Source organism: Solanum dulcamara, chromosome 6 (assembly GCF_947179165.1).
Source record: "Solanum dulcamara chromosome 6, daSolDulc1.2, whole genome shotgun sequence".
Taxonomy (NCBI): domain Eukaryota; kingdom Viridiplantae; phylum Streptophyta; class Magnoliopsida; order Solanales; family Solanaceae; genus Solanum; species Solanum dulcamara.
This window is the reverse complement of record NC_077242.1, coordinates 68413136-68430233: the sequence shown is the minus strand read 5'-3', so window position 1 is coordinate 68430233 and position 17098 is coordinate 68413136. Positions and strand designations below refer to the sequence as shown.

Below are 17098 nucleotides of genomic sequence, written 5' to 3'. Positions count from 1 at the left end.
ACAAGCTAGCCTTTATAGTAAGAATATGCGATTACATAGATCTCCTTTCGACACACTAGAGGAAAAACATTCTGCTTTTCGCTGATGTCCTTACCTTTTGTATATGATGGGGGCTTTTCAGGTTGTGTAACTGAGATTGAGCAGTCCATTTGTTTGCCATGAGGTGACAATTCTGTATTAATTAGGGGCCAATGCGCTATCCGAGGGCAGCAACTAACAACTAAGAGGCTAAGCAGTAATAATTCTGAGATTACTTTGTAGGGAACTTTCAACCAGTGACTAGCAATTTATTTCTTTATTTTTTTCCACCCGGTGTTTGGTGTTTGCTTTGGCTTGATTGTTAAGCATGGTGGTTGTTACTACTTCCCTATTACAGCCTCTAGTGTACACAAACTGTTTTAAAGTACCCATTTACTTGACGTTTAGTACACAGCAATATGGCTATGACGATTGACAAGATTATTAATTAGTATCATTTAGCAGATGACAAATATTTATACTAGTTACAACACCTTAGTATAAAACAAAGTTATGTTGCAATATCTTGCATCCAACAGACTCATGAGGAGTGCACTAAGAGGTCACATTACATTCAAAATTTTGAATACTGCAAGATGCTCATGCAGCCACATTTTGAGTTTGTGACAATCAATAAAACTGAAACTGATCTATTATACAAGGTTACAACAATCTAGTACATTCTATTTCGTTGCAAGTCCTTACAAAAAGATTGAAAACTATACATGTATATAGCGAAAAGAAGAATTCTGCTTCTATATTTGCCTCATTCAACCTCCTTGTTTGTCTTTGTTGATTTTTCAAAAATGGAGAACACAATATTAGGAATGAAAAAAAAGAGGAGATGTGATTAATCACCTTTTCTCCTGTAACTCTGCAACAGGTATAAAAACAACCGATGATTCTTCTAAACTAGAAGTGTCAGCTCTTCTACATCTGCGTTTCGCAAATCTTTGTAAAATGTCCTGGAGTCTCGCTATTTTGTCCTTGATTCTACAAAGCTTCTGCATCTCAGCTTCCTGTATTTTTTCCTTTTCCTTGGAATTGAGTTTTCTCTTTTGTTTTTTTGCTCTCTCTCGCAGTAGTTTCAGGCTCACGTCATCGCCAAATTCTACAAGTGTCTGCTTGTGGAAACAAAAAAAATTAGAACACAAATATAGCACACATCCGTCTTTCAACTAGATTTTCTAAGTGAATAATGACTAAGAACAGAAATGCATCTGTCTTTCAACTAAAATGAGCACTGAACAATAACAGAAAAAAAAAAAGGAATACGGGAGATTCTATCCATTTGAAGTTCTCTACCAAAAATTGAACGAGCTTCTGAAGTTCAAACTTGAAATGGGAAATTGCAAGCAAATTAATCCAAACTCAGCCAGGTTTTAAATACAGTGTGTTTGACATGGCATAGATTGAGATAAAACAGGAGAGCTTCCATGATTTCGTAGATTACTTGGGTCGCTGGAAGCATCGGCAGGTACTAATCAAGTGTTAGCTATAGGATAATAGCAAGAATAGCTACATTCCCAATCCGTGTAGCTAAATTAAGATAGCATTCTCTATATTTTTAAGAACCTGCAGTACATATCACTTCAGACTTGGTATAAATTCCTCTCACTGACAAAATATATTTTCTAACCAAGAAGATAAGCTATTTTTCCCCCGTCTTTTTCGTGTTTGTTACTTTTCTTTTTCTTTTCTCTGATAGTTAAAATCCACATTATAAGCATTTTCACAGAGAGAAAGTGAACCCGAGCCAAAAAGTAAAGCGTAAACACAATATTTTCTTTATATACATTAACGTAGAATACTAAATAGAAACTGCACATGGATTCTCAGCTAATTAGACGTACCTCTACTTTATCTGTTGACAGTTTTACTACTTTTTTGCCATGCTTTTTCTTCGAAGGACGGATCACCAAATTGGGAGTTTCTTCAGTAGGTGCCTGGGCTACATTTTCTTCTGCATCACTTGACGAAATATGATCTGCTGGTTCACCCTTTACAGTCTCAGGTATACATCCTACTGCTGTTGTAGGACTAGTAGCTTGGCACGGTTTTGTACTCTCAACCTGCTGATACCCATGAATAAAAGAACTTGAGAATTAAAATATCCAGCACCGGGGCCAAATGTTATACAGGCCCTGAATTCAGGGGTTAATGAAATTGCCACCACATAAAGGAAAAAGAGAAGTACAAAAGAACTGATAATATGATAATGGCAAGCTAACGTAATCATCACCATAATCATGCTAAGAGAAAAAATGGCAGGAGATGAGGTTTGGAGAAACTTAAGCGGTAAAGGACACCAATAATCTTAGCTCAATCCTTACCTTTCTAACTTTAAGGGCCATATACCGTGCATTCTTGAACCATTTGTTCACCTAAAAATAGCATGTAAAAGACAAATAAGTAAATGAAACAATATATAAAGCGAACAGATTAACATAGTTTCCACCAACTTATCCCTCACAGGCATCACAAGAGACCTAGGTATGTTTGGTATGAGAGAAAATATTTTCCGCGGGAAAAGTAAGTGGGTTTCTTACTTATTTTCCAGTGTTCGGTAATTAAGCAGAAAATATTATCCCAAAAGTATTTGTTATTAGTCTAGGCAAACATTATGGGAGTGAAGTGGAGGGTAAGAATGGGGTGAATCGGTGATGGATGGGGACTATGGATGGGTGGAAGTGGGGTGTGTTGGAGAGCGAAGAGACAATTAATGTGGAATGTCACTTATGAAACTTGTTTTCCCTACTTCTATTAGGGAAGTCATTTTCCTTATTTTTAAGGAACTTATTTTCCTAGAGAAAGTATTTTCCAAAAATTTAGACCAACCAAACATGGGAAAATTGACATTTTCCTCCATACCAAAAATACCCTCTTAAGGTTTAGGCTTTGGAACATCATTATTTATAACTTTATAACAAAATAAATCATCATGTAGCCACCTCCCAATTCTCGTCCTCCCTTACTTTCCCCTTTTATCTGAGCAAAAAAATGTTACTATCCTAAGAGCATACGATTTGTAGCCAAAACATATAACAAAATCAGTTGTTGCTAGAGTAACAGTTAAAACTTTGTGGCCTATTGACCAATTAAGTTGTCATTTTCTAACAGAGCTGACTATACATGTTAGCTCAAATAATCACGGAAGATTGCAGTACTACAGGATCTTAACTTTCTAGGTGTCTATCGACATATCACAATTATCATTACCTTCTCGTATTCAAGACCCAGCTGCTTGGAGAGGTTCTCCCGCACTTCTCTAGATGGAAGTTCATTCTCAGCAAATACACGGCGAAGTTCCTGGTAAAGCTCAGAAGGCATTGAGCAGTGAGAATACTGTAAAAGATGCTTCCTCTTTGATGTAACAACGAATACTGCAAAGAAGCATATTACCTCGACTGCATCAGGAGGAATCCTGAATATTTCTCTCTTGGCTGGTCTACAAAAAGACTCTTTTTCCTCTTCATTCGCTGTTTTTTCTGGACAACTTTTCTCACTTTCAAAAAGGGTTATAAGGGTGCTTGCAGCATCTGATTCAGACTCCTTCCGTCTACGCTTTCTTTTACCTGGTCCCCAATCTTCGTCTTCACTATTTTGCTCGATCGGGGGAGCATGCTTTCCAAACATTTCCTGTGCCACATAAGAGCATCATTGATTTCTTGTTAGCAGCATGCGGTAGACAGTCAAAGACAACTTATGGACACTAACGTACTCACATCATTTAACTTGATATAATCAACAGCTTTTCTCTGTCTGGGACCAGATAGAACTTCGACGTCAGCTGTCTCCTCATAATCTGACCCAGCAATCTGTTCAGACATATAATCTTTTCCACTGCTGCCATCTTCTGGCTTTCCTGTTAAAGCTAACAATTCATCCTCAAGTGATCCTAACATGCTTTCACTGCTTGCTTCACTGGAAGAACCACTGTCAAAGCTATCAGTACTACTGTGACTATTAGCAACTTTTTCGGGATCATAGTCATCATCTTTGGAATCATCAGATGGCCAGTCTTGTTCGGGGCATAACAAGGACTCCTCACCTTCGGGTAGAAGTGCCTCTTCCTTGAAGATATTCTGTATTAATCAAATAGATATGTCATCATTAATTACCGATCAACAGATAATTCTTGGAGAGGTGAAAAAATGATTTTATGGAGAGTACAACAGTAGATTACTCAACCTCCCAGTTACTATCCATAGCAAAGTGGGTGCCGATATGAGCATTTGTTGCTTCTAATATTTCCATCTTACACTTGCAAAATTTGCAAAACCAGCCTTCATCATCTGGTGGTACTGCAAATTATCATTTCTTTTGGAATAAGTTTTCATAAATAAAATATGAGCCAGCAGCCATTTAGCTAAACAAAAGTTGTAAATTTCAGACGTGAAGTGCCGCTCTGCATAAGCAGTGAAAGAAAAGGGAGAAATGGAAGCATATTCAAACTAACTTACTATTTTCTGTTGATAGTGGAGGATCAAGACATTTTTGATGGAAGGCACAGTTGCATGTCCCATCACAAAGTATGATGTCATTGTCAGGAAAAGCTTCTTGCAATTTGCATTTGGCACAGATAATCTGAAAACAGAACAAGAAACTTTGAACTCTGCATCCGAGTTTGATTATCTGGCTTATTTGTGCAGATTTTTTCCTACTTCAGCTTCGATGCTGCTATGAGTTTTAAGGGGATAGGGAAATAAAGAGCAATAAAAAGAAAAGAGAATTAGCCATCATGGGACTGTGTGACATGCAAGTGTTAACAATGTATAAGACAAAAAAGACTTTGTGAAAGGATGCTTACATGTTCATGATGGACAGATCCATCTGGAGCAATAGCAGAATCATCAATCTGCCCAGCAGAGCTAAGCAAATCTAGATGGTGAACTATCTCCCTTATTCCAAGCTTGCAGTTTAATATTTGCTTCTTCGCTCTTTGTAGTTCTCTTTCTGGCCTAATTTTTTCTCGACTGGATGAAAAGACGAAAGTTGTCACACAAGCTGCTCGCTAGTTACACTAGCATTTATATATTGAATTTGTCTAAATAGGCCACAGCTTGTAAATGCTCATTTCCTTTTGTGCTGTTTCTACTGTTAAGGGTTTAATATTAGGGTAGCCACTTGTGCAGTCCACAATATTCGGATTACAGGACAAAAAATGAGGGGCATCAAAATTGTTACCATACTCTAAACATAAATACATCCTTTGGACTGGAAATAAATTGTATCACGTCTTCTCTTGTCATACACAAAATCATTGCCGAACTCAGATCCACATTAAAGTAAGAGTGTCTACTATTCTTTTCATTACTTGAGTAATGAAACTAATAATCCCTCTCTGTCCCAATTTTATATCTGATCCATCATGTCTCTCATTGATGAATTAACTCATGAATTTTTTCCTTTCTCATTTTTGGTTTTGCCTTATTTCAAGATTACAAACTTATTGTATTTTTAAGCATCAACATCATCCTCAGCAATTAAGGATAAAAAAATTCACTATTAGCAATGCCATTATTGATTATACAATGTTCAAGACCCGTTTAGCCAAAACAACACCATCCCTAGGTGGAAACTCAAATAGAGAGAGAAGAGCTATAAGTCGTTTTGGTAAATAATTGAAGCAGTAGAGAAAATAAGCAATAATCTGTAAAGATATGGCTGATATGGCACTTGGGATTAACTCAAACCCAAAAGCTAGCTCATGAGGGTAGAATTGTCAAGTCCATATAAGCAAACCACCAATCCATTCCCAACCAATGTGGGACTCCAACCCAATGTAAGAACTTCCTTCACACTCAGGCCAAGCTGAAGCGTGGACCGTGGACCGGAAGCCCATACGGGAATGGACCTGACTTTGATATCATGCAAAAGATGACACCTGGGTCTAACTCAGCCCCAAAAGCTAGCTCATGAGGGAGGATTGTCCAAATCCATATAAGCAAACCACCACTCTATTCCCAACCAACGTGGGACTCTAATCCACTTTTAACATAATCAAATTTGACAAAGGTGCTAGTTGCACACATAAAGGATAACTCTTAGTGAACTATCCTCTCACCTCTTTAGAATGGTGGAAGTAGTAGTGGAGCCGCCCTTGTCAAGGTAACTTTTTTAAGTAGATAAACTATATGTTGAGTCCCTCTTGGCTTTTTCTGTGTATACTTCTTTATATTTGACTTGCCTTGGTGAAAATCCGGACTCCACCACTAGGTGGAAGATTTTGAGGTGATGATTGCATATTGTATTTCGGAGATTGGATGGAATTTTCAGTTCAGAATCAATCAGTCTGGTTGGAAATTGGATGAAGTAGATGAGTTTATTCAGAAAATGAACTCATCAATTGTGGAAAAAAACAAAGATTCCATACAGTGGTTGGTTAACCTGAAAAGATGGGGTCTATACTGTTAAATCCTTTTGATAGATAAGTTAATCCAGAAATGAACTCAGTAATCCTATTGGTTAAGACTTACGGGTAGATATTATGAGAAATATAGGAGAAAATTATTATTGACTTGTGTAAGAACAACATTACACAAAAAACCCTATTTATAGACACTATAAAACAATCTTTTTCCAAGTAGGATACTATAAACTATTCTTATTTCTATTCCTATTCTAAGTAGGATTGTGTACACCTATTTCTATTCTAACACTCCCCCTCAAGCTAGTGCATAAAAATCATATGTACCTAGCTTGTTACAAATATAATTAATAAGAGGACCGGTGAGGGACTTGGTGAAGAAATCTGCAAGTTGATCACTTGACTTCACAAATTTTGTACCAATATATCCTGGGAGTATCTTTTTTCTAACAAAGTGACAATCAATCTCAATGTGCTTAGTCCTCTCATGAAACACTAGATTTGATACGATATGAAGGGCCGCTTGATTATTAAACATAAGTTCCATATGACCGATTTCTCCAAATTTTAGTTCCCTCAGCAAATGTTTGATCCAAACTTAGCTCACAGTTGCTACAACCATTGCTCGATATTCTGCTTCTGCACTAGATCGAGTAACCACACTTTGTTTCTTACTTTTCCACGACACCAAATTACCTCCTACTAAAACACAATAACCGCACAATAACCGGATGTAGAACGTCTATCAAAGGGTGATCCTGCCCAATCAACATCTGTATATCCGGTGATATGCTCATGGCCGTGATCCTCGAAGAGCAGTCCTTTACCGGAAGCTGACTTTATAGATTGCAAAATACGAATAACTGCATTCCAATGACCATCACAAGGAGAAGTCATAAACTGACTTATAACACTCATGAGAAAAGAGATGTCAGGTCTAGTCACTATGAGATAATTCAACTTTCCAACCAGACATCTATACCTTTCAGGATTACTGAGTGGCTCCCCCTATCCTGGAAAGAGTTTAACATTCGGATCCATAGGAGTGTCAATAGGTCTACATCCCGTCATTCTTGTCTCCTCAAGAATGTCTAAGGCATACTTGCATTGAGAAATAACAATACCTGATCTAAACTGAGCAACCTCAATACCTAGAAAATACTTTCGTCTGTCGAGGTCTTTAGTCTGGAAATGCTGAAAAAGATGTTGCTTCTAATTAGTGATACCATCTTGATCATTGCCGATGATAACGATATCATCAACGTAAACAACTAGATAAATACACAGATTTGGTGCAATATGAGTCATGCAAAACTGTTGAATTATTGTGCTGAACTTCCCAAACCAGGCTCGAGGAGACTGTTTCAGACCATAGGGTGACCTACGCAATCGACATACAAGGGTACTAGACTCTCCCTGAGCAACAAAACTAGGTGGTTGCTCCATGTAGACTTATTCCTCAAGATCAGCATGCAAAAAAGCATTCTTAATGTCCAACTGATAAAGAGGCCAATGATGGACGACAGTCATAAATAGAAAAAGATGGACAAATGCTATTTTAGTACGGGAGCGAAAGTGTCACTATAATCTGGCCCAAATATCTGAGTATACCCTTTGAGTATAATGTGGGTTAGCATTTCGAGTGGATCGTATATCTTTTTGAAGTGTAATCGGTTGGCCAGGAGGAGGCGGAAAGTCCGCAGTACGAGCAGGGTCTGGCACATGACATGAATCATCTAGGACTACAACTGGACGCGGACGACGATGATAAGTCAGAAGTGGTGGCACTACAACTGGAGATGTAGGAAACACCGTAGATTCCTCAAAAGTTTGTACAGGTAAGACCTGAGGTATGGGTAAGACCTCAGATACATCAGGATGATCAGAAGATAGATGTATAGTAAGGTTGAGATTCAAAGAGTGTGATATCGGAGGACATAAGGTATTGATGAAGTTCAATTGAATAACAACGATACCCTTTTTGAACTCGAGAGTAACCAAGAAAGACACAATTGAGGGGACAAGGGGCTAAGTTATGAACAAAGCATATGCTCCCAAAGACAGGAGGAGGGATAGAGTAAAGACGTGACTGAGGAAACAGTATGGAATGTGGAACCTGATTCTGAATAGAGGATGAGGGCATTCTATTAATTAAATAACAAGACGCAAGGACCAAAAACGCAACGGAACATGAGATTCAATGAGAATAGTGCGAGAGGTCTCAATGAGATGCCTATTTCTCCTTTCCGCTACACCATTTTGTTGAGGGTGTATGGACAAGATGTTTGGTGAATAATTCCATGGTGAGTCATAAACTCCTGAAATTGGGAGGATAAGTATTCTAAGGCATTATCACTACGAAAATTACGAATGGAAACACCAAATTGATTTTGTATTTTAGCAAAGAAACTTTTGAATATAGAAAATAACTCGGAACGATCTTTCATTAAGAAAACCCAAGTGCATCTTGAATAATCATCAATGAAACTAACAAAATCACGAAATCCTAAGGGTGAACTAACTCTACTAGGACCCCAAATATCATAATGAACTAATGAAAAAATAGACTCTGAATGACCCTCAATACTACGTGAAAATGTAGCACGAGTGTGTTTTCCAAGTTGACACGACTCACAATCTAAACTAGACAAACTAGGCACCATCTTTTGCAGTTTGGGTAGACTCGAATGTCCCAAACGTTTGTGAATTAGGCCTGGAGGATCTGTAATGAAGCATGCTGTGAAGGAATTTGAAGAGGTAAGATAGTAAAGGCCTTGTGATTCATGTCCTGTGCCAATTGTCTGTCCCATACTGAGGTCCAGCATGAGAAAAAAATCATCAAAAAAGAATATGCCACAATGTAAGGCACGCATCAAACAACTAACGGATGCCAGATTAAAAGGAGAACCAGGGACATAAAGAACAAAGTCTAGAGTGACAAAAGATAAGGGTTTGGCTTTGCCAACCCCTTTTGGTTTTGTTTGGATCCTATTAGCTAAAGTAATAACTGGAAAGATTGTGAATAAAAAATATCAGACAAAAGTGATTTATCGCCAGAAATATAATCAGAAGCTCCTGAGTCCATGACCCATGATCCAAGAGTATTAGATTGTGAAACACAAGCAAAAGAATTACCCGCAACAGAAACATCAGGTTGTGCAATCGAAGCTACTTGTGGTGACGTTTTCTTACTTGCTCGATACTGGAGGAACTCATCATATTTTGTACGAGCAATATGAGCATTATTGGATGAGTGATTAGGCTGAGCCGCAGATGCTACTTATGGAGATTTCTGCTTACTTGCACGATTTCGAAGGAACTCATTATATTCCTTTAGAGTAATAGGGTCATAATTGGGTGGTGGACCATGCAAAATATAACATATGTCACGAGTGTGCCCAAGTTTATGACAATGACTACACTTGGATTGAGGTTTTCCAAAACGCCCTCCTCCTCGTTGATTCTCCATAGATTGATATGTTCATTTTTCTATGGTTTTTGAGATGCAAGAATAGAGGAGTCAATGGTGGGTGATGAGGCTATTTTGTGATTGGGAGGCGCAGCAAGACGAAGTAGACGAGAGAATAATTCATCAATTATAGGAACTACAGGGCTAGCTAAAATCTGATCACGCACTGAATCATGATCAGTAGGAAGTCCAGCAAGTGTAAGAACTAGAAAAAATGTTTGTCTGTGCTCTTGTTGTTTTTCCACATTTGTGGTAACTGGTATCAACGTTTCAAATTCCTCCATGATTACTTGTACCTGTCCTAGGTAAGTAGACATATCGGAATCTTGTTCTTTAAGTTGGTCATTTGAGATATCACATCATAGAATCGAGATATGTCATTAGTATAAAGTTCGAGCCTTTTCCCAAACTGAAAAGCATGTCTGGGATGGGCGAAACAAGGGCATCAACTTGGAATCAATAGATCATCGTAGGAGACTATATAATTGAGTATCAACCTTCACCCATTGTGCTTTGGCTTTTGCATCTTCCTCACTTGCCTTTGCCTTTTCATCTACCACCCAAACATTATTGGTTAAGTGATTTTGGACGCCTTGACCCTTACACCATAGCTCAACCGAGGAAACCCAAGCTAAATAGATTGAGCTTCCCATTAATGGTTCCGAAGTAATCATAGGGCTTGAACTTCCTATATTTTTGGAGCTAAAAATTTCAATCCCGAAAGACATATTATGAAAACAAAAAGAAAATATATAGGAATATGGAATCAGGAGAATATATAGGAATCTAGAATCTGGTCGGAATCAAAATATAAATATATGGTCAGCCTCGGGATGCAGAGACAACCTCACTGGAAAAAAACAAAAATGTTGAAAATTGGCCGAAAACTGCCACGCGTGCCAGAAATTGATGGGGTTTTCTTTCTTGTAAGTTTCTCACCAATGCTCTGATACCACTTGTTAGGACCGAAAATAATTAGGTGTCATGCGGAAGCTAACAAAGCAAACCTCGATAGACCATGAGTAAGAAGACAAATGAGAAATATACCAAAAGAGACACAAATATTTAACGTGGTTCGGTCAATCGACCTACATCCACAAGAGGAGATGAGCAATCAACTATAAATATGAGAGTACACAATATCAAGAGAAATAACTTCATACAATTCACTCGGAATACAAAGAGATTCACACAAGTGTTAACGTAACACTTGTGTCTCACAAATTCTCCCCCTACACAAAACTCTCAAAGCCTCTAGGATTACACGGTGAATGCTACCATAATTAGAAGGAGTGAGTCTCTATTTATATAGTCATAAACCTTTTCTTACAAGAAAAAAGACTAGCCAAATATGAAGAATTTGTGTTTTCCTTTTAGGAAAACCCAATTATACTAGGAAAGTCAGGGCAAATACCCAACAATTCTCCCCCTTGGCCTGAATTTCCGAAAAAATAAATTTGCTCCTCCTTCTTCACATAATCTTCAACAGGTTGCATCTCCATCTTCAAAATCTTCTCCGCAAAATCTATGTCTCGACACAGAGAACTACTCTGAAACATTTCTCCAATAAAAATCTTCATTACTGTCAAAAAAGGTTGTGACTAGAACTGAATCTACCAAGATGAACACCAGTTTTTAGCCTCGCTGTGATACATGCGACTCCGATTCATTTCCAAATCAAATCATAACTATGACATTGCTAATTTTTCTAATTTCTTCATATAAATTTCTGACCCCGCTACTAAAAATATAGGAGAAAAATATTATTGAATTGTGTAAGAACAATATTACACAAAAAAACTTATTTATAGACACTATAAAACAATCCTTTTCCAAGTAGGATACTATAAATTATTCCTATTTCTATTCCTATTCTAAGTAGGATTGTGTACACCTATTCCTATTCTAACAGATATATTCATAATTTGTATTACTGGAAAAAAAAGAAGTATTGCTTTAATGTGAGTGAAATGCTGGACTTGTTAGCTTCTATGAATTTATAATGTAAAACAAGTCCACCACTGTTTTATTTGCTGCAGTACCATATTGGTACAGTGTTATCAATAAATTCTTACCTTACTAAAAAAAACACAGATAAAGGGTAACTTCAGAATAAGAGACACAAGATAGTTTTTCCATGTCATACGCAGATCTCTAAATGAATAGGTCGATAAGTCCAACACTATGACGATTGAAATTGCTGAAAAATTGTCTCAAAATACATAAATCTCTCAAAAGCTACAAGAACTTAGTGAATAACCGAACAAAATGGAAGAAAATATTTTATAAAGGGCACACCAATTAACTAGGATTAAGGTTTTATCTGTTGATACATTTACATACAGCGAAGTGTTAATCGGGGGTATTTTCAGTCAGGTTGGAGAGTTATATGTCAAGTATAAAATAAGTGTGAGATTTTGAGAATCTCTACTGTGTGGGACTACACTGGGTATGTTGTTGTTGATTTTGAGAATATATTGTTTTACAAGCCCCTCATTTTGAGATTGAAGCATAGTTGTTGTTGTACAGAAGCGAGATTCTCTTTATAGTAATTCTCATTTGCTAACGGACCCCAATAATTCTAAGCATTAAAGAGCCTAGGAAGGCTTGAGTTAATTGCATATGTCACGTGTTGGTCATGAAACCCTACAATTCAAGAGCCCATAGTAATAAATTCTGAAAGCAGGTACACCCAACTGATTTCCAAAAATAAATACCATGACGATGTAAGAGACCATAAAATTACATGGAAGACAATAACCTTTATAGTTGTATCGAGTGGCTACCTTTGTGTTTTTCTTCTCTTCTCACTTTTTTTTTCTTTTTTGATAAGTACCATTATCTTTAAACAAGATGTGTTAAACATTTTTTCTCATAACTCTTACAATATCGTGCAACTCAAAACTCAAACATGCCAGTCTTTCACCCTATTTGAACTAACTTTATATCTAAATTCTAAAATCAGTGGTTGGTCCAACTTCCTTTCCAGTTCTATATCAAAAATGGCACATCATTTCAACTCTCAATAATTAAAACCTTACATACGCCTAACCATGGCATTCCATTGAAGCAGAGCAAACGCCACCATGTGGAGTCCCTCGTTAACAATGCAACAAATTTTCTTTCTGCTAAATCTCTTACTAAAAGCAATAGTGATACTTACGTAATAACTTTAGGGTTGAAGCAAGAACAATTAAGATTTAAGAGTAAAGGAACGTTGCATGTCTTTAGTGCAAAATATTCCAATTCCTCAATTTCCCATTCTTTTAGAGCAGAAGAGAAGTTTCAAAAATTGACCTAGAAAGGCTTATTAGATCAGAGCATTCAACTAACAGCTTAGAGTGGAAGGTTGAAACTTTTTAGTTAATGGTTAACAAGGAAACAACTTCCTGAGGTAGGGGTAAGGTCAACGTTCACCCTACCTTCCCCAGACCCCACCTAGTGGGTGGGATTACACTAGGTATGGTGTTGTTGTTGTTGTTGGTTAACAAGGAAACAACTCTCTTTTAGTTAATAGTTAACAAGGAAACAATTATTAAAAACTTTGGGGTGCATATTAGAATTTCAAAATTTTAAAAAGTTTTCCCTCTTATTTCAAATTTCAAATGTTGAAATTTCCCCCCTTTTTCATCATCTTTCAATCTTATGCTCTTTTTCTCTCTTTCTCCCTTTCTTTTCAGATTTCTCTCTCCTCCCTCCCCCTCCATCTTCTTCTTCTTCTTGTTCTTCTTCTTCTTTCTTTCTCCCTTCCTACATCTTCTTCTCTTTCTTCTTTATTCTCGTTGCCATTGTTGTTACTGCCGTTCATTCTTATTATTGCATTTTTTTCCTTTTTATCTTTTTTTGTTTTTATTTTTACGGACTATTTTGCTTTGATTTTGAGAATTTTTTTAAAAAAAGTTTAAGTCGTTGAAAGAAATTCTGCAGAAAATCAAGCAACTATGATAGTTGTTGCAGCAACTATGGTAATTGCTACAACGATTACGATAGTTGTTGCAGCAGCTATCGCAGTTGCTTGAATTGTTGCAGCAACTTCAACAATTGTATGAGTTGCTTCATCAATTGTTGAATTATTGTAGCAACGTTTGTATAGTTGCTGCAACAACTTCAACAATTGTTTAATTTTTTGACAGAAAATGAGGTGGAGGAGTTGGTGAAGGAGATAGTGGTTGCGGCGGAGGAGAAGGCTGGTGGTGCTGGTGGTGTTGGTGGTGACGATGGAAGAAGAGGTGATGGTTGTTGTGGCGATGATGAAGGAGGAGGAGGAGGAAGAGGTGGTGGTAGAGGAGGAGATAATGTTGATGGTGGAGGAGGAGAAAAAAGTGGTGGTGGTGGTGATGGGAGCAGCCGAGCAGGAGGTGACGACAGTAGCGGAGGAGATGGTGGTGGTGACGGTGATGGTAACAATGACGATGGCGGTGGAAGGGGTAGGAATGACGGTGGCGGCAGAAGGGGAGGGGAGAGAGAAGGGGTGGTGGTGGGTATGGGAATATGTGGTCTTTGTGTAAATAATATAACTTGAGGGTTTTAAAATTAGTGTCATTATCACTAATCTTAAAATTGTCATCTCTACTCAATAATTAAGACTTACATCACTTTTTCTTAGTTTTGAAACTTTTTTGTTACCTTTAATCACTTTTCCCAAACAACTCCATGAAACATGCATATCTACGACCATGTGGACACAAACATATTACTTGGACAATTTGTTTCTTTAGTTTCTTACCATTTGAGGCCCAAACAGTTACGATACTCAGTATCGAGTCTCTAGGGAAGACAAATACATTCATGTAGATAAGAAGGATAAGGTACACACCTCTGACCTTTCCAGCCTTCTGCAGAATAAGCATCAATAAGGTTCTGCTCTAGCTTCATCTTGATCAAGAGGTATCTTGTCCTCCTTTGTAAACGTGAAACATCATCTGGATCTGCGTTGCGTTTTCTTCTCCTCCTTTTTCTCCTTCTCTTTAACTTGTCAGACCCAGTATCCAGTTTTTCATGTTTGAAGTTGTCCTTTGAGTTGCATGCTTGAAGCTTTTCTCCTTGGCAGCTCAATACGGACTGCTTCTTCGATGATTTAGCTTTTTTCAGAATTTCTTTTTTAAGTATGTTTTCCTCAGAACAGCACTTTCCCTTACCATCACCAGCAACTGTTCTCTTTGACGAAGATGCATGAGAAGACCTTCCATGAGATTTTGATTTCAGCTTAGATCGCTTTTTTTCTAATCTTCTTAGCACATTTTTTACTTGTGATGAGCTTGCAACTGCTTTATGCATATCTTTATCTGTTTTTCCAGGCATCGTAGCTTGTTGTGTGACATTAAAAGTCCTGCAAGGACAAGACAATCAATTATCAAATAACCTCTAAGACAACACGAAAAGAGCAGATGAGGAGAGGTCTTTCTTTTTTTGATGAATGAGGAAAATTGTCAAATCTTTGTCAAGCCAAAAGATAGTAAAGTTGCAGTTCTTGTTTCAAAGTTACTTGTAGTTAATACATACCACAACAGATATTCACTGAAAAGAGGAAGAAGAAAAAGACAAGAAGAAAAACTGCCAAGTAACTCTTAGTTCCCAAGGCATCACAAGTGCAATATATGTGAATCTCTTCTGCTACAGACAAGATCTATGTGAAATTGTTAACTTTCCTCAACTGAATCAATTGTAATGAAGCAAGAAATCTGAGCAAATAACAAGATATAGACGGAGTTACCTCTACGATCTGAACATTGAGAACTATGAAGACCTAGCTAATGAAGAAAGGCGAATTATGCTTAACTCAATAACGAAGAAAAGAAGCAACCTTTTTGAAAATAAAAGATACTACAATAACAACATACAGGGTCTGAGGAGGATATATTGTACACAAACCTTACCCCTAACTCAGAGGTAGAGAAGTTGTTTCCGATAGACCCTCAACTCAAAGGATAAAAGACACTTACTATTAGAGCAAAACTACTTTACCCTTAGATTAGTATGGATTTTGAGATGCCACAGAACTGTGCTGAAACCTATAAGACAATTTAACTTATCACTGGAAGAAGACAGTTCCAATTGATATTAGGGAGGAAAAAAGGTTGTAATGGGTATTGGCTTTCACCAAATACAATCATCAATCCAATGTAGCAAACTCCCAAACAAGATCCAATCTTTAAATCAACTCTTCACCAAAATAAACCCCAGTCATTACAAACTGGATGCCAATCCCAAATTAGGCACTCTATGCACAACCAGAAAGAAGCTCAATGCGTTCAAGAACCACAAAAACATTCACAATACTAATCCAGTTATCACTTATTCTGATAACAAAAGATTGAATATACAAATACCCATAAAAGAAAAAAGCTTAAAACAAACACAGATATATATATACACATAAACAAATGACTTCAAATTTCAATTCTTGATCAACCAATTCATAACCCCAATTAGGCACATTCAAGAAAACACTTACACTATTGATCCAAGTAACACTTTAGTCCAAGATTGAAATTTGACAAACACCCAGAAAAGACTTAACCAAGAATTCTCAGATAAACCAAAAAAGACTCAAAATTCTCATAATTAATCAAATGGGTATTCCTTAGAAAAGGGAAAAACCAAAAGGGCTAACCTTAAAGTGGAGGAGGAGAAGTAAGATCGCCCAAGTATCTCACTAGTCTTTTTCAATGCAGAATTTCCACCTCTTTATAGTACTTTAATAGTTAAATTCTTATAATTTATTCAATCATAAATGAATCCTGGCAATTAAAATACTTCATTTATTAATCAAATCTTAGTAATATTTTTCACTAATTAGTGTTCCTAACTTGCTGTTTATGTTTGTTTCTTTTCCTTAAATATTGAGTTTCTTCTTTGGTTTTCCTTCTTTCTTTCTATATAAAGTATGACTATACCTAATTAAATCAAGTTCATAGTCACAGCTAATTGGATTTTATAATATGATAAAAGTATGTTTTGCAAAGTGTAATATTAATAGCTTTTTATTTTAATGAACAACCGGAGAATATATATATATATATATATATATAAAAAAAACTTTCACTAATATGTAATTATTGATGCATAAGTATATTATCAAGTGATTGTTAACCCCCCCAAAAATATAGGGAGATAAAATCTATAGCATAACTAAAATAATTCCTATTTTAGACATCTAAGTTTATGTCACAATTCAACCTATCGGGTCGTGCGGGTACCTACTCTAACACTTAAGTAGGAGGACCCTCAATCTCCTAAAC

At 36.9% G+C, this 17098-nt stretch overlaps 1 protein-coding gene across 3 annotated transcripts; it reads right to left on the bottom strand.

The window, feature by feature from the left end:
- Positions 1-569: 569 nt before the first annotated feature.
- Positions 570-16674, bottom strand: LOC129891318 (pathogenesis-related homeodomain protein). 3 transcript variants are annotated; one of them, XM_055966629.1, is made up of 11 exons: positions 16471-16674; positions 14674-15186; positions 4829-4994; positions 4482-4605; positions 4210-4322; positions 3744-4103; positions 3421-3657; positions 3238-3327; positions 2352-2402; positions 1872-2093; positions 570-1139 (listed from the first exon to the last, which is right to left on the bottom strand). In XM_055966629.1, the coding sequence occupies exons 2-11, from the start codon at positions 15156-15158 to the stop codon at positions 873-875; spliced, it is 2115 nt and encodes a 704-aa protein (XP_055822604.1). In that variant the 5' UTR covers positions 15159-15186; positions 16471-16674; the 3' UTR covers positions 570-872. The 3 variants fall into 3 exon arrangements, with proteins under 3 accessions (XP_055822604.1, XP_055822606.1, XP_055822605.1); XM_055966631.1 differs by having other exon boundaries at positions 1872-2090; XM_055966630.1 differs by lacking the exon at positions 16471-16674 and adding an exon at positions 16312-16425.
- Between the last annotated feature and the right edge of the window lie 424 nt (positions 16675-17098).

Bases quoted from the DNA above. Each gene is read 5' to 3' on its own strand.
- LOC129891318 (XM_055966629.1), bottom strand. From the start codon at position 15,158: ATGCCTGGAAAAACAGATAAAGATATGCATAAAGCAGTTGCAAGCTCA. The intron at 4,104-4,209 runs GTTGAGTAATCT...TGATTAATACAG, and splicing joins CTATGGATAGTAACTGGGAG to AATATCTTCAAGGAAGAGGC. The intron at 1,140-1,871 runs GTACGTCTAATT...TTCCACAAGCAG, and splicing joins TGTCAACAGATAAAGTAGAG to ACACTTGTAGAATTTGGCGA.